The 27,645-nt window shown below is 42.3% G+C and overlaps 1 protein-coding gene across 1 annotated transcript in view; it reads right to left on the minus strand.

The window, feature by feature from the left end:
- Window positions 1-1,797: 1,797 nt before the first annotated feature.
- The window catches only part of CHRM2 (cholinergic receptor muscarinic 2), a 173,608-nt gene continuing 147,760 nt past the window's right edge, over window positions 1,798-27,645 (minus strand). Inside the window, exon 2 of the mRNA XM_066590342.1 lies at window positions 1,798-4,128. Within this exon, the coding sequence (XP_066446439.1) occupies window positions 2,656-4,074 (1,419 nt within the window). The 5' untranslated portion in view covers window positions 4,075-4,128 and the 3' untranslated portion in view covers window positions 1,798-2,655. The remainder of the gene's footprint in view (window positions 4,129-27,645) is intronic.

Raw genomic sequence — 27,645 nt, forward strand, 5'->3', positions numbered from 1 at the left:
ACCAGACAAGCACTTTAAAAGGGTTGTCCATGAATACAAAAACATGACTGCTTTCTTCCAAAAACAGCTCCACACAAGTCTATGAGTTCCAACTGGTATTGCACCTCTGCCCCATTGAAGTGAATGGGACTGAATCGCAGCACCCAACTCAACCTGTAACAGGTGTAGCCCTGTTTATGGAAGAAAACAGACATTTTTTTCTAATTCTGCACAAGCCCTTTAAAGAGGTAACCTGGGCTCTTTTCAACTGATGAACTATCTTCTGGATAGGCCATCTAAGTAGTTGATAGATGGGGATCTGCCGCTCGGCATCCCCGTCTACCAGCTGATTGTCCAGCCTGCTATTTAGTGCAGCGAGCTGGACGTTGTCTTCAGCGTACAGGGGAGGAAGTGGGAGCTCTGACTACACTTCTATTGAAATCAGTGGGAGCGCCCCAGGCATATTTGGTATTTCAGCCGCACTTCAGTAGCGGTGAGCGATTCCAGCAACCTAATTGGTTGTTGGGTACACACCCCCCTTTGGAGATGTGCACGAGTGGGCAGCCCATTAAATAAGCCGCAGCAGAGCCATAGGAGGGTCAGCAACTAAGCCTTACCCCTAACCCCAACCCTAACCCTAAACCCTAACCTTAAACCCTAACCCCTAAACCCCAACTCTAACCCCTAACCCTAAACTCTAACCCTAAACCCTAACCCTAAACACCAACCCTAACCCCTAACCCTAAACCCTAAACCCTAACCCCTAATCCCCAACCCTAACCCATAACCCTAACCCCTAATCCTAAACCTAACCCCCCCCCCCGCGGGTCTCGTGAACTAGTACTCGTGCAGATCTCCAAAGGGGGGTGCGTACCCAACAACCAATGAGGTTGCTGGAATCGCTCACCGCTACTGAAGTGCGGCTGAAATACAATATATGCCCCCAGTGCTATTCAACTTCCTGCTTCTGCTACTGACATCCTGTCCTGGGCAGGAAGTGGAACAGCAGTACGATGCTGCCATTGATTTTAACGGGAGATAAGCCAATGCTCTCACTTCTTCCTCAGTCCAGTGATGATAATGTCCGGCCGCCTGCACTGGACAATGGACGGGACAATCAGCTGAAGAACGGGTACTGAGCGGCGGAGTTCTGTCCATCAACTACTGATGACCTATCGAGAGCATAGGTCATTAGCTGAAAAGATCCCAGACTACTCTTTTAATTCTAATCTATACGTTTTTCCCGATGGCTTTACATATTACTTCTGACCTTTTTTATAATACTCTAATGGTTTATGATACGTGATCGTCAACTTTACAGGCACCATTTTTGAGAATGACCTTTTCAGAAGGCTCTCATCCAAATGAACCCTTTTTATAAATCTGCCCTCCACGGCTCTACAAGGTACATACTTACCAGTATTGTATATAGTTGATGGGTCCCATTAAAAGGATAATGCACTTAAAATGTGGGTAATATTAAAAAAATGATCATGGAGGTGAACGGAAAAGGCAATATGTCTTCGACTTGATTATTCTTAGTGGAAATAATACAATCAGGATATAGTCGCTATGCAGATTGAGAAAAAAGAAAACATTTTTTGAAAATTGAAAACATTTTTTGAAAATTGACAAAAAAAAGTCTATTTTTTTTTGCAATTCTCCTACTCACAGTGCTTTACCTATGGTTGATATGCCCCATGCTTATACGGATATCAGCTATGTAACAATCTCCAGAAACCATTTTCTGTTGTTAGCTTCAGGACTTTTACAATGACAATTCAGTAAATGTGGATGGGGGGGGGGGGGGGGGGGGGGAGTCATTTCACATTGGAATATATCAATTTTTTTTTTTTTTTAAATGAAGAATGGACTATGGACCTTGCGTAGACGAGTTGTTGCTGAACGTCATCTTCCGGTTAAGGGACGATGAACATCAGTAACGACTCGAATATGTAAGGGTGCTTATCTGTGCCATGAACACAAAACATCTTATATATATTATTTGCTTGGCTAGTTTTTTTTTTTGTTTTTTTTTCAGGAAGCTCTAACATAGACCCCAAAGGGGCAAAAACTTGAGTTACATTTTTTTTTGATACAGTCACTAAAAGACACAGAGGCACAGAAGAGCCAAGTTTTAAACGCTAGGAGAAAGGTGAAAACTCTGCGTAGAACTTGAGGTGTCTCAGTATCTCCAACGTCTTAGATGGTCATAATACCACAAAAGAAGTCAAAGGGGACATTTTTGTTGTTTTTATCCCAAAGCCTTAGAAAGTGATTATTTTGTTTGAATTGATTTGTTCAGTCTGATAGGATGAGATCTTGAACCTGGCATCTGTAGAAGTAGTCTACCACAGACTTTGGAACGCATAAAAATATGTATGTAGTAATACAGACATGGAAAATCAGTGGACCCCAAAAGCCCTTTGAAGTTTTTTTTCTTTTTGTGTTTTCTTTTTGTTGTTTTTAATCAAAGAGCAGTAGCCTGGTCCACCGTACTCGGTCCCAGAATGAATACATAAGTGCAGTGGGTGGACATGATCCACAGGTCTGTGCCAGAATAGGAATCCTAGATTGCACATTCCATGATCGAGTGTAAAGTGCTATGGCATAAAATTTCAATGGCAGCTCCACCTATATATATATATTTTTTGTTGTTGTTGTTTTTTTTGTCTTTTACCTTGCAGAGCCAATGTTTTTGTACTGACACATTAGGAGGTGTTTGAAAGTTTTCTTAAAGGTGGTATTGCAGAGGGCGTAGCAAGCAGGGTTGATGGTACTATTGATGTAGCAGAGCCAATAGCCAATTGTCCACACGGTGTTGGGCACACATACGTCACAAAAAGTGTTGATTAAAACCATGACGTTATAAGGTGTCCAAGTTATAATGAAAGCTAGGAGTATAGCCAAGATAGTCCTTGTTACTTTCTTTTCTCTGGAGGGTGGAATTTTCTTTTTGGGCGGCTGTTTTGTCATCTTTACAATTTTCCGGGCCACGACTTTCTGCTTATCTTCTCCATTACGACCATTTGTTCCAGGGACAATCTCTATGGCGGTGCCACTTGTAGACCCACAATCACCCTTTTGGGATTTTGTTACGATTCTCATACATGCCAGCTTGGAGTTCTCAACTTTTGCTGTAGGTTGAGATCCTGAAGCTTGAGGAACATCTTTGGCACTTCCATCTTCCTTTGCGTTCGAACCTACCACACTTACGGAGGTTGAGTCGTTGGAGATTTCTTTCTCCTCTCCTTCTGTTTGGATACAATTTTCGGTAACAGAATTTCTAGAGGCTTTTCCATTCTGGATTTTGCTGTGATCTAAGCCATCCTCAATGGCCGATAGGTTGTTATTGTTTGGCTTGACTATTTTTCCTTGGACGTTGCTTGGAGAGATGGGATCTTGATGGGAGGTTGGTTCCTTCTTGTCTTTCTTTATTCTACTCTTACTGGCACGAGATATTTGCCAATACAATATGGTCATGATAATGACTGGCAAGTAGAAGGCTGCGATAGCAGTGCCAAATGTGACGGCAGCATTGGAGAAGAACTGAATGTAGCAATCTCCTTCTTTAACAGTTCGTCCACCGACAATGAATTGCCAAAAGAGTATAGCTGGCGCCCACAGGATAAAGGACAGCACCCAAGCAGCAGCAATCATCATACCAGCCATTTTGGTGGTTCTTCTCACCGGATAGGTCAGTGGTTTGGTTACACAAAAATATCGGTCAAAGCTGATGATGAGCAGATTCATGACCGAGGCATTGCTGACAACATAGTCCAGAGCCAGGTACAGGTCACAAACTACAGGCCCTAAGGGCCAGTAACCAATCACAGTGTACAAAGTATAGAGGTTCATGGAGAATACCCCAATAATTAAATCAGCACATGCCAAGCTGAACAGAAAATAATTGTTGACAGTCTGTAGATGCCGATTAACTTTTATAGAGACCATTACCAAGATATTTCCAATAACGGTCACCAGGCTAAGGGATCCAGCCACAATGACGATGAAAACCACCTCAACAGTCTTGTAAGGACTCCCCATCATGGTAATGTTGTCTGCGGACACATTGGCGAAGCTAGTGTTATTCATGGTGGCGTCTCAGATCAACTCTTGGTTGACTTACTTCCTAGTTACCATTTATACCTGTGGGCAAGAAGAAAATACATTACACAAGAGCTACAAGCCAAGATACATTAAATAAACATCAGATCATCATAAGTCTATCTTCAGGTAAACAAGAGCAGATCTATATGATTAAAGCGGTATCAGGGGAGACTTCCAATTTTTATTTTGGTCACTCTTGGCTTTAATTGACTAAACTAACGCTCGACATTTGAATCCCTGTTTGTCGTATTCGCTCAGAATTGCCCATTGAACATCCCAGAAATGCTTATTTGGGAGTACATTTGCATAAGGCACACCCCTTTAAGGACAGTCCTGCAAAAAAGGGAATGGTTGGGAAGGAGTGGTTTGGCACAAAGAAGATTTTGGGATCGAAGAATTTGAGCACAGAAGACCTGAAAAAAGAGTAGTCTGGCATATAAGTCAGTTATAGAAGGGAGCATCTGGTGTATGGGATAGTTGGAGGAGGAGTGATCAGGTGTGTCGGAGAGGATGAGGGGTCAGTCATATAGGATAGTCAATCATATCGAGTTGTTGGAAAAGGAGTGGTCTGTGTTTAGGACAGTTGGAGAAGGAATGGTCTGGCATTATATCGTTGGTGAAGAGGTGGTCTAACAGATAGCATAGTTTGAGAAGGACTGGTCTGTTGTGTAGGTTAGTTGGAGAAGGATTGATCTTGCCTATAGAAAAGTTAGAGAAATAGTGTCTGGTATATAGGATAGCCATCTGGTGTATAGAAATGTTGGATAAGGATTGGTCTGGCATGTAGGATAGTGGGTGAAGGAATGGCTTGGTGTGAAGGATAGTTGGTAAAGGACTGATCTTGCATGGATGAGAATTGAAGTAGGAGTGGTATGGCATGGAGGTTAGTGGCAGAAGAAGTGGTCTAGCATGGAGGATAATTGGAGAAGGAATGGTCTGGCATGGAAGATAGTTGTTGTAGGTTTGGCCTGCCATGGATGATAGTTGGAGAAGGAGTGATCTGGCATGGATGATAGTTGGAGAAGGAGTGATCTGGCATGGATGATAGTCGGAGCAGGAGTAGTCTGGCACAGCGGATAGTTGGAGAAGGAGTGGTCTGGCATGGACGTTAGTTGCAGAAAAAGTGGTCTGGCATGGAGGGTAATTGGAGAAGGAGTGGTCTGGCATGGGAGATAGTTGGAGAAGGAGTAGTCTGGCATGGAGGATAGTTGGAGAAGGAGTAGTCTGGCATGGAGGATAGTTGGAGAATGAGTAATGCAGCATGCAGAATACTTGGAGAAGGAGTGGTCTGTTGTAGGGACAGTTAGAAAATAAATAGTCTAGTATATAGGACAATGGGAGAAATTGTGGTCTGGTGTGTAGGACAGTTGGAGAAGGAGTTTGGCATATAGGATAGTTTGAGACAGAGTCCAGCATATATGTTATTTAGATTAGTTTTTTGGCACATAGAACAAGTGGCCTGGTATGTAGGATAGTGGAAGAAGTAGTATCTTGTATAGGACAGTTAAAGCAGCGTTGTGGCATATGGAATAATGGAAGAAGGAGTGGAGTTCATGTAAGATCCTTAGATAAACAACAGTTCCTAGGATTGCCTTTTGTGCTGAGACATTATATTCCGACATACATACTGTCTGCCTGTAGTACAATACTACTGGACACAATGACCCTGAATGCAACAAACTTCCTCCAAAAACAAAGACAATAGCATTTACTATGCAGAACACCCAGCTGTCTATCTGCCTCAGTACAGAAGCGATGTTTAGTCTGCGCAGAAGAGATATTTACTGTAAACCAACCGCAAAGGGAGAAAATTGAGCAACCTGCAGGCATCCCACATTCCCCACATAACAAATGGTAATTGCACAGAACAAAATCATTGCTTTATTTCCAGCCAGCTGAAGGTTACAATGTGCTGCTCGCTCAGGAGTTTGAAGGCTGAGCACTCATTTAAGGGGAAAACAAAAAATTCTTGTATGTATCAAATTGTTCGAGAATATCCTCACCCATTATAGCGAATGACAGAACAGTCAAGGGAAAGCAAAGGGGAAACAATAGGGAAAGTACAGGGATAGAGGAAAGGGTCGGGGCTTATAGACGGGGGGGGGGGGGGGGGGTTATGTTCTACCATAGTCTAAAGAGGGCAGGTGTCGGCATGCGTCATACCTCTGCCATCCCAGTGGTATTGCTAGCACCTGGCACCAGGGGTGCCTGTGCCAGGTCCTTTGCAGGTGCCCCACATTTCTTGGCACCAATGATCATGACATTCATTTTTTCATCCTCGACCTCTGCCAGTTCTGCAAGTATCTACCAACACCACCGAAAAATCCTGGGCAGTAGGTTTGCCTAGTAATTGCAGCCTTACGACTTGTTCACACTGGGGTTTTCGGTTTCCTTTCTTCAGCCTTGTTTTTGGAGATGAACAATTGTAAAAATGGAAATGCTGGATCTGGCACATGCCGGACCCGAACAGACTAGAGATGAGCGAGTATACTCGCTAAGGCACATTGCTCGAGCGAGTAGTGCCTTAGCCGAGTATCTCCCTGCTCGTCTCTAAAGATTCGGGGACCGGGGCGGGTGACAGGTGAGTTGCAGGGGGGAGAGAGGGAGAGAGAGATCTCCCTTCCGTTCCTCCCCGCTCTCCCCCCGCCGCTCCCCGCCCCCCGCCGAATCTTTAGAGACGAGTGGGGAGATACTCGGCTAAGGCACTATAATGGAGTCCTTATAGACTCCATTATGCCCTCTGGTATGTTCCCAGATGAAATAGAGCTAAAACCTCCTGGATTCTAGCAGAAATTGGGGTAGAAGCTCCAAATGGAAACTCCAATGCTGATGAGCCTTCAGGAGAGCACAAAAGTGGATTCATAAACATTTGCAACCAACTTTTATTAATCCAATGCCTATATAATAAAAAAATTAAGCAATTGAGTAAAAAAATCTTGTAGCGTTTTGTATCTACAGCTCTTATGCAGGCTAATCTGTTCCCATGGTTACAGCCCATACAAGTGAAACAAATTTAAATTATTATATATATATTCTCCATTATCTTACAGGCTTTTACTATAGAATAGTAGGATAGATCATCAATACTGGATCGACAGGGATCCTCCACTCTTGGTCCCCGCAGCGTGGCCAGATGTTGCCATTGGGTTGAGGGCTAGAAGTGTAATAAGCAGCTTCCCTCCTATTACACTTCGGTTGTGAGCCCAATGCAGACCCAGAAGTGTAAATAGGCGAAATTGCTAACATTGATTTCAATGAAAATAAAGCTGCCTATTCCACTTTCAGCTCAGACCCCAATGATGACTTCTGGCCTCGCTGCACTGTGAGAAGGATCGGCAATCAGATGATCGGTAGGGATCCCAAGTGGTGGAGAGGTTATTCATATTAAAATCCTCGAAAATCCCTTTAAAGGGTTTGTGCAAAGACAACAACGTTTGTTAGGGCACATGGACCTCATACATTTGGGTCCCCATTTTGGGGCCCTCCTCTATGACCGACAACTGAGAGCGGCTCAGTTAGAGCAACTCTGGTTGCTGGCAGACCTTAAACGCGTCGTCCAGTTGTTAATGATTGATGGCCACTTGTCCATTAATCCGTGTGTGTGATGTGTGAGTTACATGCAGAGCCTGATAGCACCTATCATGTCAGTTACCGGCTCTTAACTCCACCCCCTGATCACATGATGGTGATGTAATCGCAGATCCTTTATCCTCCTTCTACACTGAATGAGGAATTAAGGGCAGACTACATCCCCCACAAACCCCTGCAGCCTCAGTTGCTCTGGATACAGCAGTACTCAGTCTAGCAGTTTGTAGCTGGTTGTGAGACATCTGAATACCTGTGTGGAGACTCCAATACATGACACCTCACAAATGTACACATACATAGCTCATGTGCTGACAGACCCTGTGATGATGTCACCGTCATGTGATCAGTTACATGGTCTCTGAGCTGAATGTGGAATTATGGGCAAACTACATCCCCCACAAACCCCTGCGGCCTCAGTTGCCATGGATACAACAGTACTCAGTCTGGCAGTTTGTAGCTGCACACCTGTGTGGAGACTCCAATAAATGACACCTCACAAATGTCCAAATACATGGCTGGCAGTACATACTGACCAAGAACATTGATGCACCGTCCTTCACATCTCCTGAATGTGACATCATGTAAGTGATAATGCCGCCAACACCGGTCCAGCCTTCATCTAATCGTCAACTTTTGTCCAGTGTTCTAACAAACCGTCACTGCTGTACAAACATGTCACCACAGAGGGTTCAACACCACCGTGAAGCTAATGCAGCTTACATGACAGCAACAAGCCACGATTTCACCTCAGCCACCAGCTGAAGTTTGTAAAACACATGCTGCTGAAGCAGATCTGTGTGTGTGTGACGTGTATGTAGTAGAGCAGTGTATGTGTGATGTACATGTAGCAGAGCTGTGTGTGTGACGTGCACATAGAGCTGTGTGTGTATGACATGCATGTAGCAGAGCTGTGTGTGTGTGATATACATGTAGCAGAGCTGTGTGTGTGACGTGCGCATAGAGCTGTGTGTGTATGACATGCATGTAGCAGAGCTGTGTGTATGTGACGTACATGTAGCAGAGCTGTGTGTTTGTGATGTACATGTAGCAAAGCTGTGTGTGTGTGATGTGCATGTATCAGAGCTGTGTGTGTGATGTGCATGTAGCAGAGCTGTGTGGTGCCACCAGAAACACTGTTACTATAATTTCCTAATAATTACTAGTCAGTAGTAGATTGATGATGGTCCGTGGCCTGGGGTACCTGCTGATCAGCTATTCACTGGGTTGGTGTGCTTGTGCAGGGAGTTGGTTTCTGCTGGAAGCAAACAGCTCTGTTCTTACTGCAGTGGCCAGGTTTGGTATTACAGGCAAAGTTTCCATTCACGTCAATGGGAACTTTGGCTTTAAGGCCAACCCTGGACACGACAGTGAGCATGGAGCTGTCTGTTTCCTGCAGAAACCAACTCCCTGCACAAGCACACCAACCCACTGAAGAGCGTTATCAGTAGCCTACGAGTGGACATCCTCTTTAATCCACCCTCTTATTATAGGATGACCGTTCATGTGAAGGGCCATCCTGTAATACTACATTTTCCCTGCAACGACCACTGCAAGGGAAATGCTTGGAAGACTGCTGATTGCCAGAAGTGCCAAGAGCATCTCTTCACCCCAAACCTTGAATTCTGGGAGGGGTTGTGCATCTGGGGACAAAAGCCTTAACTAGGGAAATGGGTTTCAGGGAAAGGATACTTGTTGACCTGTGATGATGACGCCATGAATGAATGCAGGTCCTGCACCCCACTCCTTCCAAGCAAGACCCCTTGGCCCCTTAGTGACCCGTCTATTTTTTTGCCTATAGGGCCAACAGCTTTTTGTAGTCACATTACAAGAGCCATAACGCATTGACATGGGAGTATGAGGGATTGTTAGTTGTGGGAGGAGTTGTATATATTAATGGCCCCTCGGGGGGGTCCAAATAGTATGTTGTAAAACTTTTATTACTGTTTTTTGAGGGGGGAGATGGAAAAAATATTCAGAAATTCTGCAATTGTTTTGGGGTTTTTGTTTTTTTACAACCTTCATCATTTGGTAAAAATAACCTGATAGCTTTCTTATCTGATCCGCACGATTACTGCGACACCCATTTTTTAGAGATTTTTATATTTTTTTCTACTTTCGCACAATAAATACAGGTTTTTAAAGAAAAACAACTGAATCTGCATCGCCACATTCTAAGATCCAGAACATTCTTATTTTTCCGTCAGTGGCGCTCTGCAAGCTCTGCTCTCGTTGCAGTTTTTATTGCTACCAGTTTGAGGTATATGTGACTTTGGATTGTTTTTTACTATGTTTTTCGGGAGGTGAACTCAAGAAAAATAATAGTTCTGGCTTTATTTTTAAACTATTTTATGGCATTCACAATGGGATATTACAAATTCAGTAATTATGTGCTGCTTTTTTTTAAAAAAAAAAGTTTGGTATTTTATTCATTGAAAAGGGTTTTTGTGGGGAAAAATACTGAACTTTTCTTTCCCTGAAAGGGACTTAAATATGTAATCATTCGATCGCTAGGACAGTACACTGCATTACTTATATACTGCATTGTACAATGCCTATGAAATAAGCCTATCAGAATCTGCCAGAACTGCGTCTAATAGGCTGCATTACATGGCAAAAACGTAGGCCTCTGTCAGGTTTTTGGCTGCCATGGGAATCCATTGGTACCTTGTGATTGCATTGCAGGGTGATGATTGGTGATTGGAGGAGCCCCTTCCCCCTGACATCTGAGTACACGTTGCAGTTACTATTGATTGTGGCATGTAAAGGGTTAAACAAGGATCTGAGGTTTCTTCTGGCAGTAGCCTGGCTGTTAACAGCCATTCAAGCCATTACCTTAAAATGATGTATGTGCAGGTTTAAAGCCTATTAGTTAAAAGGTGGTAAAAATTATTGGTGGCCATTAAGGGGTTAAAGGAATTGCCCCAGTTCTAGCTGTTTTACTGCAGGAAGCAGACAGCTTTGTACATTGTGCAGTGGCTGGGGTTGGTACTGCAGGCTGAGTCCCATTCACTTCATTAGGACCAACTTTTCCCTCAGATCTCAATTTTTTTCTTTCTTTTTTCGCAACTCTTATGTCAAAGAGGAAGCTAAATGATAATCTCTGAGGGAAGGGATCCTGTTCATGCTACATCACAGGGTTAGAAAGAGGCAGACCAGATGATGCTGATCCTCCCACAGGTGGAGAAAAGCAGCTACAATGTCTAATAAGAAAGACCCTGATTTTTTAGAATTTTCGGAGAGGCTTGAAATATATGCCCTGCTCCAAAAATAAGCCCTGTTACACTACATTAAAAAAAAAAAAAAGGAATATGTTACCCAGCAGGCTCGGTCCAGGTCCCTCCCGCTGCTCTCCGGAGGTCCAGTGGTTTCCACAGTCCTCAGCTGCTCGTACAACATCACTTGCTGGTTACGGGATTCATAAATACTACCACGGAAAGCGATGACTGTGGTTTGGTTCTTCGTCCGCTGCTCAGCCAATCAATGCAGCACTGGATGAACCAATGCAAAGGGTGATTGGTTCATTCAGTGCTGCATTGATTGGCTGAGCAGCGGTCAAAGATCCAATCACAGCCATCGCTTCCTGGAGGCAGGATTTATGAATCCTGTAACCAGGAGGTGATGTAGAGGCGGCCGAGGACTGCGAGGTAAGTATAATAAGATCTCCCCCGAAAATAAGACCTAGCGCCTCACTTGGGGCAAAAATTAATACAAGACAGGGTTTTATTTTGGGGGAAACACGGTAGGAATTTTACCGCTATGTCCCTCCTGTCTAGTTTTGTTTGGCGCTGACATCCAGCAGCAGGTGAGAACATAAAAGGCTGGGACTTTGGGAAAAGCTTCAGTTCTCCATGACAGGAGTCTAAGAGGATTCAGCTGTCGTTAGCTGCCAGTGGGCGCTCGCACGAGAAACTCATCCGCCAGGTTCCTGGCAGGTAAAGTATCTCCTCTGAAAGCTCATGAGAAACACACACAAAAAAACCGCACTCCTCAGCCGACGTCTCGACAATATGATCCATGCTAATGAGGTTCCACGGACAGCGCACTCCGTGCGGCGCAGCCCTCTGGCGCCCTTCAAATCACCTTTACAAGAACTCATCTCCACTCAGAATAATTACATGTGCAGAGCAGGCGGCTGTAATGATGGAACTGTCTCTTCTGCCCACAAACTGCGGGGTACCGTTAGCAGATATTATTATCTTGAATGGGAGTTTAGCACGCTGGGGCGCTTTAAAGGGACAGAGAACAGCTGCTCGTGTCAGCTCCACGCACAACATGGCGCTATTTATTATGTTCGCTGGCAGCGATTCAGAACGGATAATGAAAGAAAAAGTTATATTCTCTGCTCGGCATATTAAGTCCCAGCAGAAACCGCATCTAAAAAAAAGTACATCAACTCCTGCATTGCCACCAACTGTCGGTCTCGGGTTTGTTGGCGCCCTGTGCGGAATTTTTTTTTTCGCCTGTCCCCCCAACTTCATAAGAAAAAAACTATATAGATATTGTACTGATAGGCAGACTGCTTGTATTCTACTTGAGCAGAAAACAGAAAGATAGCCGTATATCCACATCTGAACAGTTCAATGAATAAATACTATACCAGAACCAAGTTCATAACATAAATACAGGACCAGAACCAAGCTTATAATATAAATACAGCACCAGAACCAAGCTTATAATATAATTACAGCACCAGAACCAAGCTTATAATATAAATCCAGCTTATATAATAAACCCAGCACAAACTAACCTCAATAGAGATACTGTACCAGAGCCAAGCTCATAACATAAATAGGGTACCAGATCACAGTTAAGTACATAAATAGATCACAAGAACCAAGCTTTTAATATAAATGCAGCACCAGAACCAAGCTCATAACAGGAATACAGCATGAACCAACCTCACTATATAGATACAATACCAGAACTTAACTCATACAATAAATAGAGCATCATATCCAAACCTATAAATACAACACAAACCAACCTTAGTACATAACTAGAGCACCAAAATTAAACTCATAACATAAATACAGCACCAGAACCAAGCTCCGTGCATAAATACAGCCTCACAGCTAAGCTTAGTACATAAATGCAGCACCATATCCAAACTTATAAATACAGTACAAGCCAACCTTAGTACATAAACGGAGCACCAAAACTAAACTCATAACATAAATACAGCACCAGAACTAAGCTCCGTACATAAATACAGCCTCACAGCTAAGCTTAGTACAAAAATTGCAGCCCCATATCCAAATTTATAAATACAGTACAAGCCAACCTTAGTACATAAATGGAGCACCAAAACTAAACTCTTAACATAAATACTGCACCAGAACCAAGCTCCGTACATAAATACAGCCACATAACAAAACTCCTTACATAAATACAGCAGCAGGACTAAGCTATTGTGTTACAACGGGACCTCAGAATATCAGAGGAGAGGAGAAAGAGCCACAAGACAATGTCAAAAAAGTGTTAGAAGATCATCTGGCCAGGTGAATTTAAGGGAGGTGATCCGTTCCAACCTACACCCAGCAGGTACTGCCTACAAGCTGGTGGCTGGCACCCTGTGGCATGGGTCGCATGTCGCTGAAGCCATGGAGGCATCTTCACCTTTACCATTTAACTCATGTCCTAATTCAGACTGATTATGGTGATGCATTTCCAGTCTTACCAGTGATACACAAATATGGAAATAGGCCGTAGGGGATCTTTTAAGAGCAGACTGACACCGGCATACACCCAATTATCCAGTACAGGAGATCGTGGTGCCCCATCACATGTCCATGATGTGACCAACATATGCAAAAGTGCTCTATATGGATGACAACCGCTGGCTCTACCTAGATTCATACTGTTACTGAGGACATCAGATCCAGGGTAAATCCGCATTAAGATGAGGTAATCCAAAAAGGCCTGTTCATTAGTTTTCGACTAGCTAAGAATCAGTAGACACCTCTGACCTGCATTCAAGGCATCTCATCTGGTCAATTAGCACCTACTTTATGCTAATGACAGGCAAAAACCCTGAAACAATCTGCCTACAGGCAGCCTACTCTTCTGTTTGGTGTAGTTTTTGGTTTCACTGCAATGAGCTAATTTGCATATTTTTTTCCCATGGTGCCATTCCTGAAAGTAAGACTACGTACGCTTGTCTGCTCAATGAGAACTAGTACTCCACCTCCCAAACCAAACATGCATAACGGTGTCCATTGCTGCCAATGCTTATTTCAAAGAGATGGGGGTGGAGGCGGAGTAGCATCGACTTAAAGAGGCATTGCCAAGATCAACTTTTATCACATAGCCACAGGTAAGGTAATGAAAACCTGACCCGTGCAGGTCTCATAGGACCACCATCAATCCCAAGAAGAGGAGTCATGTGCTCCTCTCTACTCTTCACTGTACCACTCTCCACCACAGCTTGATTGGAGTGGTGGTCCCGCATGCACAGTGGTGGCCATTAGGAGGACCCCCGACAGAGTGTCCAATACTATGACCCTGGTTAGGACCAAATCCAAAGCTTGAAGGTGAAAAACATGACCCACCTCTCGAACCATAGAGAAATGTCTATTCTAAGTAACTCACATCCAAAAATATTCGATTTCGCAAAAAGTAAAAATTCACTGCAGTCATTAAGATTGAGCCGACGTTACCAGACTTGTATGGCTCCAGCTGCCGCCTCCCTCCCCACCTTCCGCCTGTCATTCATTCACCCAGGAACCAAGAATTGCAGCTCTTTTATAGAGACTTAATGGAAACTAAATTAAAACCGCTCGGTGACACATAGAGATGATTTAGCGGTGAGGAGATACGGGTGAAAAGTTTTGATGTGAAAAAGGGCCTTTTTGGGACCTGCATGACTCATCGGCGTCTGTGAGATTTAGGAAGCTGCAGATAGCGGGCGGCTGCTCACAGGACTATTAAAAGTTGCAGAGACAGCGGCGAGCGCAGCGCTTTATTTTTTTGGGGGAAAGAGAAATTATCATGTGAAAAAGAATAAATCCACTGCAGGCAGCACGTCGTAGAGGCGGCCGCGCCGGGTGGGAGCGCCACGTGCGGTGTCAGGTTATTAATACGGCACGGTTATAAATTGCATGCTGTCTAATAAAATGCATCTGGAACTGCTGATGTTCCACACTGTGATCACTCTCATGCTGTCACTATAAGTATATAGTATATATTGCGGGTATTGCCCTTTAAAAAAAGAAATGGAAGGTCCTGCGTCATCTTATAAGTTGGCTTTGAAGGTGGAGTAACATGAGCGCTTATATTGTCACCATAGTGGTTATCACCCAGCCTTCTTAGAGGCTGCCTACATATGCAATATAAAGTATCTACACATCTATCTATCTATCTATCTATCTATCTCATATCTATCTATCTATCTATCTATCTATCTATCTCATATCTATCTATCTATCTCATATCTATCTATCTATCTATCTATCTCATATCTATCTATCTCATATCTATCTATCTCTCTATCTATCTATCTATCTCATATCTGTCTGTCTATCTATCTATCTACCTATCTATCTCATATCTATCTATCTATCTATCTATCTATCTATCTATCTATCTATCTATCTATCTATCTATCTCATATCTATCTATCTATCTCATATCTATCTATCTATCTATCTATCTATCTATCTATCTATCTATCTATCTATCTATCTATCTATCTCATATCTATCTATCTATCTCATATCTATCTATCTATCTATCTATCTATCTATCTATCTATCTATCTATCTACCTACCTACCTACCTACCTATCTATCCTCCTTGTAAAAAAAAAATCCCTAGAAGACGTTGTCTTTTTGCCACCAAACCCGTCCTGCGGTTCCATATCTGTAAATGATGAGAGTTGTGATAATTAGATGGACGTCTTGTCACCGGAGACCCTAAAAGTGGTTCCCCCTTGGCCCATAAGAGGCTCTCAGAGGCTCCTTGTGTGTAGTGATCTCTTCTTCCGCTTGTAGAGCTTGTTGCCCACTAGATGCCTCTACAATGCAGAGAAGAGATTTCACCCCATTACCAGAGTCTGAGAGGGGCGCATTATTGGGCTGTGAGAAGCTGGATGGTCGTATCGATGAATTGTTCCCCACCGGCCGTTCTGACCAGACTGTTAGGAGGTGTTTGGACCAGTGGATGTGTGAGGACACACAAGGTGACGAGGCTCAGGACCCCCCCTACAGACCACCAGTAGAGAGGAGCGTCTGACCAGACTGTTAGGAGGTGTTGGGACCAGTGGATGTGTGAGGGTACACAAGGTGACCGGGCTCAGGATGCCCCCTACAGACCACCAGTAGAGAGGAGTGTCTGACCAGACTGTTAGGTGGTGTTGGCACCAGTGGATGTGTGAGGACACACAAGGTGACGGGGCTCAGGACTTCCCCTACAGACCACCAGTAGAGAGGAGCATCTGACAAGACTGTTAGGAGGTGTTAGGACCAGTGGATGGGGGCACACAAGGTGATCGGTCTCAGGCTGCCCCCTACAGACACCAGTAGAGAGGAGCCTCTGACCAGACTGTTAGGAGGTGCTGGGACCAGTGGATGTGTGAGGGCACACAAGCTGACTGGGCTCAGGCCCCCGACAGACCTTCAGTAGAGAGGATCGTCCGACAAGCACCAACAGCTCCAACTGTTTTTTTCTCCACCAACCAGAGACAGGTGGCACCATCGTTACAGGTCCCTGTGTCTATCGATACCATTTCCAGCCTCTTGGCTGAAGGACATGAAGGATGAAGGTCTAACATCCATTACAGGTACGGACTTTGACCCACACCGTTGCCTCCATTTGCACTGGTGCCGTGAATGATGAAACTGGACTGCTATGTAGTAGAACCGGGTAGTCTTCAGCGACGAGTCCAGGTTAGGTTTGGGCGCTGATGACGGCCGTATTCATGTTTGCTGTGGAGTGGCACACTGCCCCCTGCTGGTGTGATGGTCTTGGGGGCCATTGCATATGATATTCGGTCACCCCTAGCAATCTTACAAGGGACAATGACAGCACAGCAATCTCCTCTCCACTTCTTCTTGCTGTTGGGGTACCCCATTACTCCTCCACAGCCCCCCCATGCACCTCCTGTACCCAACTCATTTGTTTCAAACCGAATGTACCTCACATTGTAACTGTTGTATTGTTTTGCATTTATCCATGCCTGAAAGCGCTGCGGAATAAGTTGGCGCCATACAAATAAAGATTATTATTATCCTGCAGCCACATGCGTTCCTCTAATAGCATCTTCCAAGAGGCAGCAGGATAATGCTCGGCCGCACACACAAGGGGGTCACACGAATATCTCCACAACATTGTCACACGTCTATGTCTTGCCCGGTCGTCAGATTTATCACGATCTAAAGACTCAGTTTAAGCAAATGTAGACCCATATCTGGCATGGTACCATATGAAACCTATATGCCTCTATGCCTGCCCATATAACATTTTGTATCCAAGCTAGAGGCTGCCCAAGAGGGTACTAGAGCTTCCATGCCCACCCATTTTATATCTTGTATCCAAGCTAGAGGTGGGCCAACAGGGTACTACAGCCTCCATGCCCCCCATATCACATCTTGCATCCAAGCTAAAGGTAGCCAAACAGGGTACTCAAGCCTTCATACCCATCTGTATTACATCTGCCATCCCAGCTAGAGGCGGCCCAACAGGGTACTAGAGCGTCCTTCCCAACCCGTATCTTATCTTATATCCAAGCTAGAGGCGGTACAACAGGGTACTAGAGCCTCCATGCCTGCCATATCACATCTTATATCCAAGCTAGAGGCAGTACAACAGGGTACTAGAGCCTCCATGTCTGCCCATATCACATCATGTATCCAAGCTAGAGGCAGTACAACAGGGTACTAGAGCCTCCATGTCTGCCCATTTCATATCTTGTATCCAAGCTAGAGGCGGTACAACAGGGTACTAGAGCCTCCATGCCTCCCGTATCACATCTTGTATCCAAGCTAGAGGCAGTACAACAGGGTACTAGAGCCTCCATGCCTGCCATATCACATCATGTATCCAAGCTAGAGGCAGTACAACAGGGTACTAGAGCCTCCATGTCTGCCCATTTCATATCTTGTATCCAAGCTAGAGGCGGTACAACAGGGTACTAGAGCCTCCATGTCTGCCCATTTCATATCTTCTATCCAAGCTAGAGGCAGCCCAATAGAGTACTAGAGCTTTCATGCCCGCGGTATCACGTCTTGTATCCAAGCTAGAGGCGGTACAACAGGGCAGATGAGCCTCCCTTGAAGGGGTCAGTTTTCTATAATATTGTAATCACTTATATCATCGTTACAATCACAGAGAAAGTTTCATTTGATTCCAACAACTCTTTCTGGTGGTGGTGGTGGTGGGGAATTGTTTGGACAAAGAGTGTAGCTGATGATACCTATCTATCTAGATCATCAAAAGAAGTAGAAGGCAGCATTCAATATGTGGTGTCAAAATAGGGCCTTTTAATGCCATTAAAGCTGGTGCTCCATTTGGGCTAAACAAAGCTCTGAAAAAGGATTTTGGAAGCTGCCGTCTCCTTTTTTTGATGATTCACATGGTTGGGTAATTAGGATTATTCCCAAAGAGGTAGCGAACATCGATGTTCTTTAAATGTCTGGAGTGCTGTGCAGCTTGCTTCATCTACCTATCATCTCCTCGAAAGTGCCATAGTACAGAGGTTATGTCCGGGGCTGAAAAGCCTATCTGGAAAGGAACAGTCAATGTTGTTCAGCCCATGTCTATTGTTCTATCGATTGTGGCGGGCCTCTTCTGATCATACATGCAGCAGACATAGCCCATCACGGTCCATCATTGACCATTGGCACCATGATAGTTCAGTGGTTACGATTGTTGCGAATCTCGCAGTGAAAAAGAACTGTAGTGGGTAGGCACCCTTAGGTTTCAGTCTAACAAAAGGTGACATCTGCATGTAGTTTGTATGTTCTTCCAGTGTTTGCATGGGTTTCCTTCTACATACTTTACTCATATACGTGGAGTTCTAGGACTGAGCCATATGGGACACTATGCATATTTAGGATCACATGCTTCTCTGTCGGACCTGACACTTGTTCACCCATTTCCTTCTGTCTGTTGAATCAAAGGGAAATAATGACATCTTCTCCAGAGTCCTCATCTTATGTTCACTTACATTATAGTACCTATGAAGACGATCAGCTCTGTGGAAGTTCACTCCTATCAGAGACCAGACTGAGGTGGGTACTAACTCTTCATGGGCCCCCAAACTGAGGAGTGAACTCCATTTCTATAGGCCCTACAACTGAGGTGAGCCCTTGTTTTCCATTTGTTCCTAACCAGCGGTGGATCATACTTCTCTATGGACCTCCAACCTGAGGAGGGTCCTCCCTTTCAATTGACCCTCCAACTGAGATGAGACCACTTTTTCTGTATTTGCCTGTAAACTGAGATAGCTTGAACTTCTCTTTGGACACTTGAGCTGAGGTAGGTCTTTTTTTTCCATAACCTTTTAACCTGAGCAGGGTGTTCCCTTTCTATTTCCATTAATCCCAACCATAGGCTCCCAACGTAATCTGACTCCTACCTCTCCATGGAATGGCAACCTATGATGGTCCATCCTCCGTCATGAGTCTTATGACATCTATTGAACAAGATGGGCATTGTCTTCATTCAGCCGAACATACTATGTTACTATCTGCCTTTATGGTAAGTATACCCTCGAACCCAGGAACTCTTTTAAGGTGAAATAAATGAAAATGGTCGTCCTAGAGCAATAGACGTTTGGACTATATGTAATGTAGATTGTCGGGAAACACGCTTGACAGATAATTAAGCAAGCTTCGTAAAGAACCATGCATGATCAGATCGATGACCTTCACCTATAATGGTCTACCAGCCAACAACCTCAAGACAACATGTATATGAAATGACGGTGGAGATGGCCACCCCTTACATAGGACATGGTGGAACCACTGCACTGTCTGTGGCGTCGGGATATATCCGAGTCTCCTCACGTTTCGTTCTGCAGTGCAGAGAGAAGTTGGTTAATGCACAGCTAACAATATATTAACTTCTCTTTACAAGTGAATAGAAGTAAATACATTGCTAACTGCGTGTTACCTCATTGTTCTTCATCGTCCCCCGTGGTGAGAATCACAATTTTCTCTTCATCTTCCCACGACTTCAGTTGAGTTGAGCGGAAACTGCTAGCTTTGTGAGTGGTATGGAGCATGCGGATGGGCGGAACAATGATGAATAAGTGGAGCTGAACAGATGATGAAAAGTATATTGCCTTCTAGTTCATAAAGTTTTTGTTCACGTTTTGTAGTAGTGTTTTTTTACTGGACTTCCTGGACAAGTGCCATATGGGGTAGGGGGCCTCCAAAAGGAGAAGCTTAGGATGGAAACGGTTTAATTATGAACCGTGCCATCTTCAATGGACGTTGAGCTCAAACTACAACCCCAATCCAAAAAAAGTTGGTATGTTGTGTAAAATGCAAATAAATGTTAAGCAAACTAGACTTTATGTATGATCCATCATGTGAAAGATCCTTGGGGGTGGTTACCTGTAGACCCTCCCACCTTTGTGTGCGCCCCTAAATAACAGGTTGTGCAACCTGAAGATGGATTAACCAGTGACAGCCTCTTTGGGCTAGACTGTCTTGTCTTTCCAAGAACAGTTGTTACTTCCCCTACCAAGGAGTGAACATGGATGCTACCTTGAACACAGTAAGACCCTGGAAATGTTTTTGGTGCAATGCTTTGGGCCATTTAAAGGCTTGCAGAGGCAAACCCTCTCAGTTTAGGGTCTTCTGCTGCTTCAGAGTATAAAGGATCAAGATTCTTAATAATATTAATATTAAGGAGAAGGGAGAAGCTGACAAGTGACAGCCTGTCTGAGCTAGCCTACTTAGGGCAATTGGCAAAGGGCAATTGTAATGCCCGGAAAGGCTGGAAGACCTACTGTTGAAGATGACTGAATGTGGTACATTGCTTATGGCATAGCTCATGGCTTTGATACCTAATGCCTACCGTGATCAAAATGTTGTGTTTTTCGGTCCAGCTATAAAGGCTGGACTGGTGCAAAAAAAGCAGCAAAATGGCATCAGTTGTATTCGGCTCTGGCATAAAAGAACTGCCCAGACACAGCCCATGCATGGGAACAACTGGTGACCGGCGTAGTCCAAGCTATTGGATCAGCAGAAAGAAAGAGGTACTATGTTTTGTGGCCCCTTGAGGGTCCCTGCACACTTGCGTTTTTTTTAACGTTGCGATATCGCTGCGTTTTTTTAACGCGATTATCAAGGGGGCTTTCTAATGTTAAAAACGCATCACACAAAAATGGCAAAGCACCAACTTGGCAAGGCGTTTTTAACATTTGAAAGCCCCCTTGATAATCGCGTTAAAAAAAGCAGCGATATTGCAGAGTTAAAAAAACGCAAGTGTGCAGGGGCCCTAAAGGTAGGTGCTCCCCCAGTGTCTGCATTCCTGCAGGCAAATGCCGAATGGAAAGGTCAGAGGTCACACTCTGATCACAGCAATGGCCATGGCCGCTGCTGACGCCAGACCGGAGCTACAGAGCAAGTGAGTTAAATGCTTATGGTGTTGCTGCTTAGCGGGGGGTCACTATTACTACTGGGGCCACGAATGAGTCAATATTACTACTGGGATCACTATTACTACTGGGGCCACGAATGCATCAATATTACTACTGGGATCACTATTACTACTGGGGCCACGAATGCATCAATATTACTACTGGAATCACTATTACTACTGGGGCCACGAATGCATCAATATTACTACTGGGATCACTATTACTACTGGGGCCACGAATGGGTCAATATTACTACTGGGATCACTATTACTACTGGGGCCACGAATGGGTCAATATTACTACTGGGATCACTATTACTACTGGGGCCACGAATGCATCAATATTACTACTGGGATCACTATTACTACTGGGGCCACGAATGCATCAATATTACTACTGGGATCACTATTACTACTGGGGCCACGAATGGGTCAATATTACTACTGGGATCACTATTACTTATGGGGCAACTAATAGGTCAATATTACTACTGGGATCACTATTACTACTGGGGCCACTATCTGGAAAATTATTACTAATGGGGCCATTATGTGGGTCACTAATACTAATGAGGCCACTATGAAGAATATTATTACTATTGTAGCCACCATGGGGCCCACTAATAGGGTCACTATTACAACTGGGGTCAGTAACAAAGGGCATTGTTACTTCTGGGGCCATTAAGGGGGTCACTAGTACTACTGGGTCTACTATGAGAGATCAATATTACTTTTATAGTCACTATGGGGGACACAATTATTAGTGGGCCCTCTAACAGGGTGGCCATTACTAATGAAGTCAATAACAGGCAACACTATTACTACTGGGCCATTAAGGGGGTCACTAATACTACTGGGGGTATTATGAGAGATCACTATTACGATTACGGCCACTATGGAGGACAGTATTACTATTGGGCCCATTAACAGGGTCACAATTATAACTGAAGTGAGTAACAAAGGACATTGTTACTACTGGGGCCATTAAGGGGGTCACTAATACTAATGGGTCTACTATAAGAGATCACTATTACTTTTACAGCCATTATAGGGGACATTATTACTATTGGGCCATCTAACGGAGTCACTATTACTAATGGAGTCAGTACCAGGGGACACTATTACTACTGGGCTATTAAGGATGTCACTAATACTACTAGGGGAAATTATGAGAGATCACTATTATGATTACAGCCACTATGGAGGACGCTATTACTATTGGGCCCACTAACAGGGTCACGATTACAACTGAAGTCAGTAACAGGTTACACAATTACTACTGGGGCCATTATGGAGCCACTAATACTACTGTGGCTACTATGAGGACACTATTACTATTGGGCCCACTAATGGGGTCACTATTTCTACTGAGGCTAGTAACGGGGAACACTATTACTACTAAAGCAAGTAAAGGGTCACTATTACTACTGGTGCCACTAATGGGGAACACTATAACTACTGGAGCCACTAATAGGGCTATTATTACTACCATGGCCACTAACAGTGTCACTATTACTACTGAAACCATTAACGGGGTTACTATTACTATTGAGACCACTAGAAGAGGCACTATTAGTACTGGGGCAACTAATTGGGTCACTATTACTACATGGGAACTATGGGGGTGACTATTACTACTGGATGCACTATTACTCTCTCACTTTAGACGAGCCTCCCTGTTTTAACAGTGTTTTGGGTTTTTCATGTATTGGTGCTTTCAATGCCTGTAAAATGAGTGTTTTTTTGCGAGGTAGGGGCTATTTCACGCTTCGCCTTAGGCAATGAAAAGGTTTGGGACTCCCCTGCTTAGGTACAGTGAATTATTCATAGATGCAGCTTTGCTCACCCCCGGGTGGGGGTCTTCCCCGATTACACATTAATGACCCAGCCTTATTTCCCGAAGTCCACTTGGGTCTCCGTTGGGTTTGGTTCACACATAACAGATATGCAGAAAGTCCATTGTTGTTCCGTAAGGCGCTCACCCCACGATTATATAGAGATTAGCGAGCAGTGTATTGTGGAGGGGGGCTACGAGGGGCGAGGAGGGGCATGTGCCGGAGAGGGATGTTTCTCTTGCCATTATAGCAGTGTGTACAACAGGATAAATGAAATCCCTCCTCTCCGGGGAGCCGCTGGCCTCTCACTTTCTCACAGCGCAATTCCTTTTTAGCTGCTGCTCTCTGGCATGAATGATTTATAAGCCGGCTACCGCCGCATCTCACAGGATTCTGGATTTTCAGTCACACATCTTCCGAGGATTGGAACCCAGAAGGACATTCTGTTTCATTTCACTTCTGCTGCATAAATGTGATGTTGGTTCAAGGCAGCTGAGACTGAGCGGCGGGATAAGTGAGGCAGACCCTCATCGCGAGAGCGCGACAAATATAGAACAGGGATTAACACCGCCGCTGCCAGAGAAGCCCGAGAACCCTAGTGGCAACAAGTTGTATCAAAAGAGCCAAACTAGTTACATACAGAATAGTGAATCTCCGATATGTGCAGAATAATAGAGGGCGGTATTATTCTTGTATATAGCGGTAGTATTACAGTAATATTATGCTTACAGATAGGCAGCAGTATTATAGTAGTTATATTCTTGTATATAGAGGGCAGTATTATAGTAGTTATATTCTTGTACATAGGGGGCAGTATTATAGTAGGTATATTCTTGTATATAGGAGCAGTATTATAGTAGTTATATTCTTGTACATAGGGGGCAGTATTATAGTAGCTATATTCTTGTACATAGGATCAGTATTATAATAGTTATATTCTTGTACATAGGGGACAGTATTATAGTAGTTATATTCTTGTACATAGGAGCATTATTATAGTAGTTATATTCTTATACATAGGAGGCAGTATTATAGTAGTTATATTCTTGTACATAGGACAGTATTATAGCAGTTATATTCTTGTACATAGGGGCAGTATTATAGTAGTTATATTCTTGTACATAGGGGACAGTATTATAGTAGTTATATTCTTGTACATAGGAGGCAGTATTATAGTAGTTATATTCTTGTACATAGGGGGCAGTATTATAGTAGTTATATTCTTCTACATAGGGAGCAGTATTATAGTAGTTATATTCTTGTACATAGGAGCAGTATTATAGTAGTTATATTCTTGTACATAGGAGGGCAGTATTATAGTAGTTATATTCTTGTACATAGGAGGGCAGTATTATAGTAGTTATATTCTTGTACATAGGAGCAGTATTATAGTAGTTATATTCTTGTACATAGGGGGCAGTATTATAGTAGTTATATTCTTGTACATAGGACAGTATTATATTAGTTATATTCTTGTACATAGGGGACAGTATTATAGTAGTTATATTCTTGTACATAGGGGGCAGTATTATAGTAGTTATATTCTTGTACATAGGGGGTAGTATTATAGTAGTTATATTCTTTTACATAGGGGGCAGTATTATAGTAGTTATATTCTTGTATATAGGGGCAGTATTATAGTAGTTATATTCTTGTACATAGGACAGTATTATAGTAGTTATATTCTTGTACATAGGAGGCAGTGTTATAGTAGTTATATTCTTGTACATAGGGGGCAGTATTATAGTAGTTATATTCTTGTACATAGGAGCAGTATTATAATAGTTATATTCTTGTATGTAGGGATGCAGTATTATAGTAGTTATATTCTTATACGTAGGGGGCAGTATTATAGTAGTTATATTCTTAAACGTAGGGGGCAGTATTATAGTAGTTATATTCTTGTACATAGGAGCAGTATTATAATAGTTATATTCTTGTATGTAGGGATGCAGTATTATAGTAGTTATATTCTTGTACATTGGGGCAGTATTATAGTAGTTATATTCTTATACATAGGCAGCAGTATTATAGTAGTTATATTCTTGTACATAGGACAGTATTATAGTAGTTATATTCTTGTACATAGGAGGCAGTATTATAGTAGTTATATTCTTGCTCATAGGAGCATTATTATAGTAGTTATATTCTTGTACATAGGAGGCAGTATTATAGTAGTTATATTCTTGTACATAGGGGCAGTATTATAGTAGTTATATTCTTGTACATTGGGGCAGTATTATAGTAGTTATATTCTTATACATAGGCAGCAGTATTATAGTAGTTATATTCTTGTACATAGGAGCAATATTATAGTAGTTATATTCTTGTACATAGGACAGTATTATAGTAGTTATATTTTTTATACATAGGAGGCGGTATTATAGTAGTTATATTCTTGTACATAGGGGACAGTATTATAGTAGTTATTTTCTTGTACATAGGGGCAGTATTATAGTAGCTATATTCTTGTACATAGGGGGCAGTATTATAGTAGTTATATTCTTGTACATAGGACAGTATTATAGTAGTTATATTCTTGTACATAGGGGGCAGTATTATAGTAGTTATATTCTTGTACATAGGACAGTATTATAGTAGTTATATTCTTGTACATAGGAGGCAGTATTATAGTAGTTATATTCTTGTACATAGGGGACAGTATTATAGTAGTTATATTCTTGTACATAGGGGGCAGTATTATAGTAGTTATATTCTTGTACATAGGACAGTATTATAGTAGTTATATTCTTGTACATAGGGGCAGTATTATAGTAGTTATATTCTTGTACATAGGGGACAGTATTATAGTAGTTATATTCTTGTACATAGGAGGCAGTATTATAGTAGTTATATTCTTGTACATAGGGGGCAGTATTATAGTAGTTATATTCTTGTACATAGGGAGCAGTATTATAGTAGTTATATTCTTGTACATAGGAGCAGTATTATAGTAGTTATATTCTTGTACATAGGAGGGCAGTATTATAGTAGTTATATTCTTGTACATAGGAGGGCAGTATTATAGTAGTTATATTCTTGTACATAGGACAGTATTATAGTAGTTATATTCTTGTACATAGGGGACAGTATTATAGTAGTTATATTCTTGTACATAGGGGGCAGTATTATAGTAGCTATATTCTTGTACATAGGGGGTAGTATTATAGTAGTTATATTCTTGTACATAGGGGGCAGTATTATAGTAGTTATATTCTTGTATATAGGGGCAGTATTATAGTAGTTATATTCTTGTACATAGGACAGTATTATAGTAGTTATATTCTTGTACATAGGAGGCAATGTTATAGTAGTTATATTCTTGTACATAGGGGGCAGTATTATAGTAGTTATATTCTTGTACATAGGAGGCAGTGTTATAGTAGTTATATTCTTGTACATAGGGAGCAGTATTATAATAGTTATATTCTTGTATGTAGGGATGCAGTATTATAGTAGTTATATTCTTATACGTAGGGGGCAGTATTATAGTAGTTATATTCTTAAACGTAGGGGGCAGTATTATAGTAGTTATATTCTTGTACATAGGAGCAGTATTATAATAGTTATATTCTTATATGTAGGGATGCAGTATTATAGTAGTTATATTCTTATACGTAGGGGGCAGTATTATAATAGTTATATTCTTGTACATAGGGGGCAGTATTATAGTAGTTATATTCTTGTATGTAGGGATGCAGTATTATAGTAGTTATATTCTTGTATGTAGGGATGCAGTATTATAGTAGTTATATTCTTGTATGTAGGGATGCAGTATTATAGTAGTTATATTCTTGTATGTAGGGATGCAGTATTATAGTAGTTATATTCTTGTACATAGGAGCATTATTTTAGTAGTTATATTCTTGTACATAGGAGGCAGTATTATAGTAGTTATATTCTTGTACATAGGGGCAGTATTATAGTAGTTATATTCTTGTACATTGGGGCAGTATTATAGTAGTTATATTCTTATACATAGGCAGCAGTATTATAGTAGTTATATTCTTGTACATAGGACAGTATTATAGTAGTTATATTCTTGTACATAGGAGGCAGTATTATAGCAGTTATATTCTTGTACACAGGAGGCAGTATTATAGTAGTTATATTCTTGTACATAGGACAGTATTATAGTAGTTATATTCTTGTACATAGGAGCAGTATTATAGTAGTTATATTCTTGTACATAGGGGGCAGTATTATAGTAGTTATATTCTTGTACATAGGAGCAATATTATAGTAGTTATATTCTTGTACATAGGACAGTATTATAGTAGTTATATTTTTTATACATAGGAGGCAGTATTATAGTAGTTATATTCTTGTACATAGGGGACAGTATTATAGTAGTTATTTTCTTGTACATAGGGGCAGTATTATAGTAGTTATATTCTTGTACACAGGAGGCAGTATTATAGTAGTTATATTCTAGTACATAGGGGGCAGTATTATAGTAGTTATATTCTTGTACATAGGAGCAATATTATAGTAGTTATATTCTTGTACATAGGGGACAGTATTATAGTAGTTATTTTCTTGTACATAG

The sequence above is a fragment of the Eleutherodactylus coqui genome, chromosome 2, assembly GCF_035609145.1.
Source record: "Eleutherodactylus coqui strain aEleCoq1 chromosome 2, aEleCoq1.hap1, whole genome shotgun sequence".
NCBI lineage: Eukaryota > Metazoa > Chordata > Amphibia > Anura > Eleutherodactylidae > Eleutherodactylus > Eleutherodactylus coqui.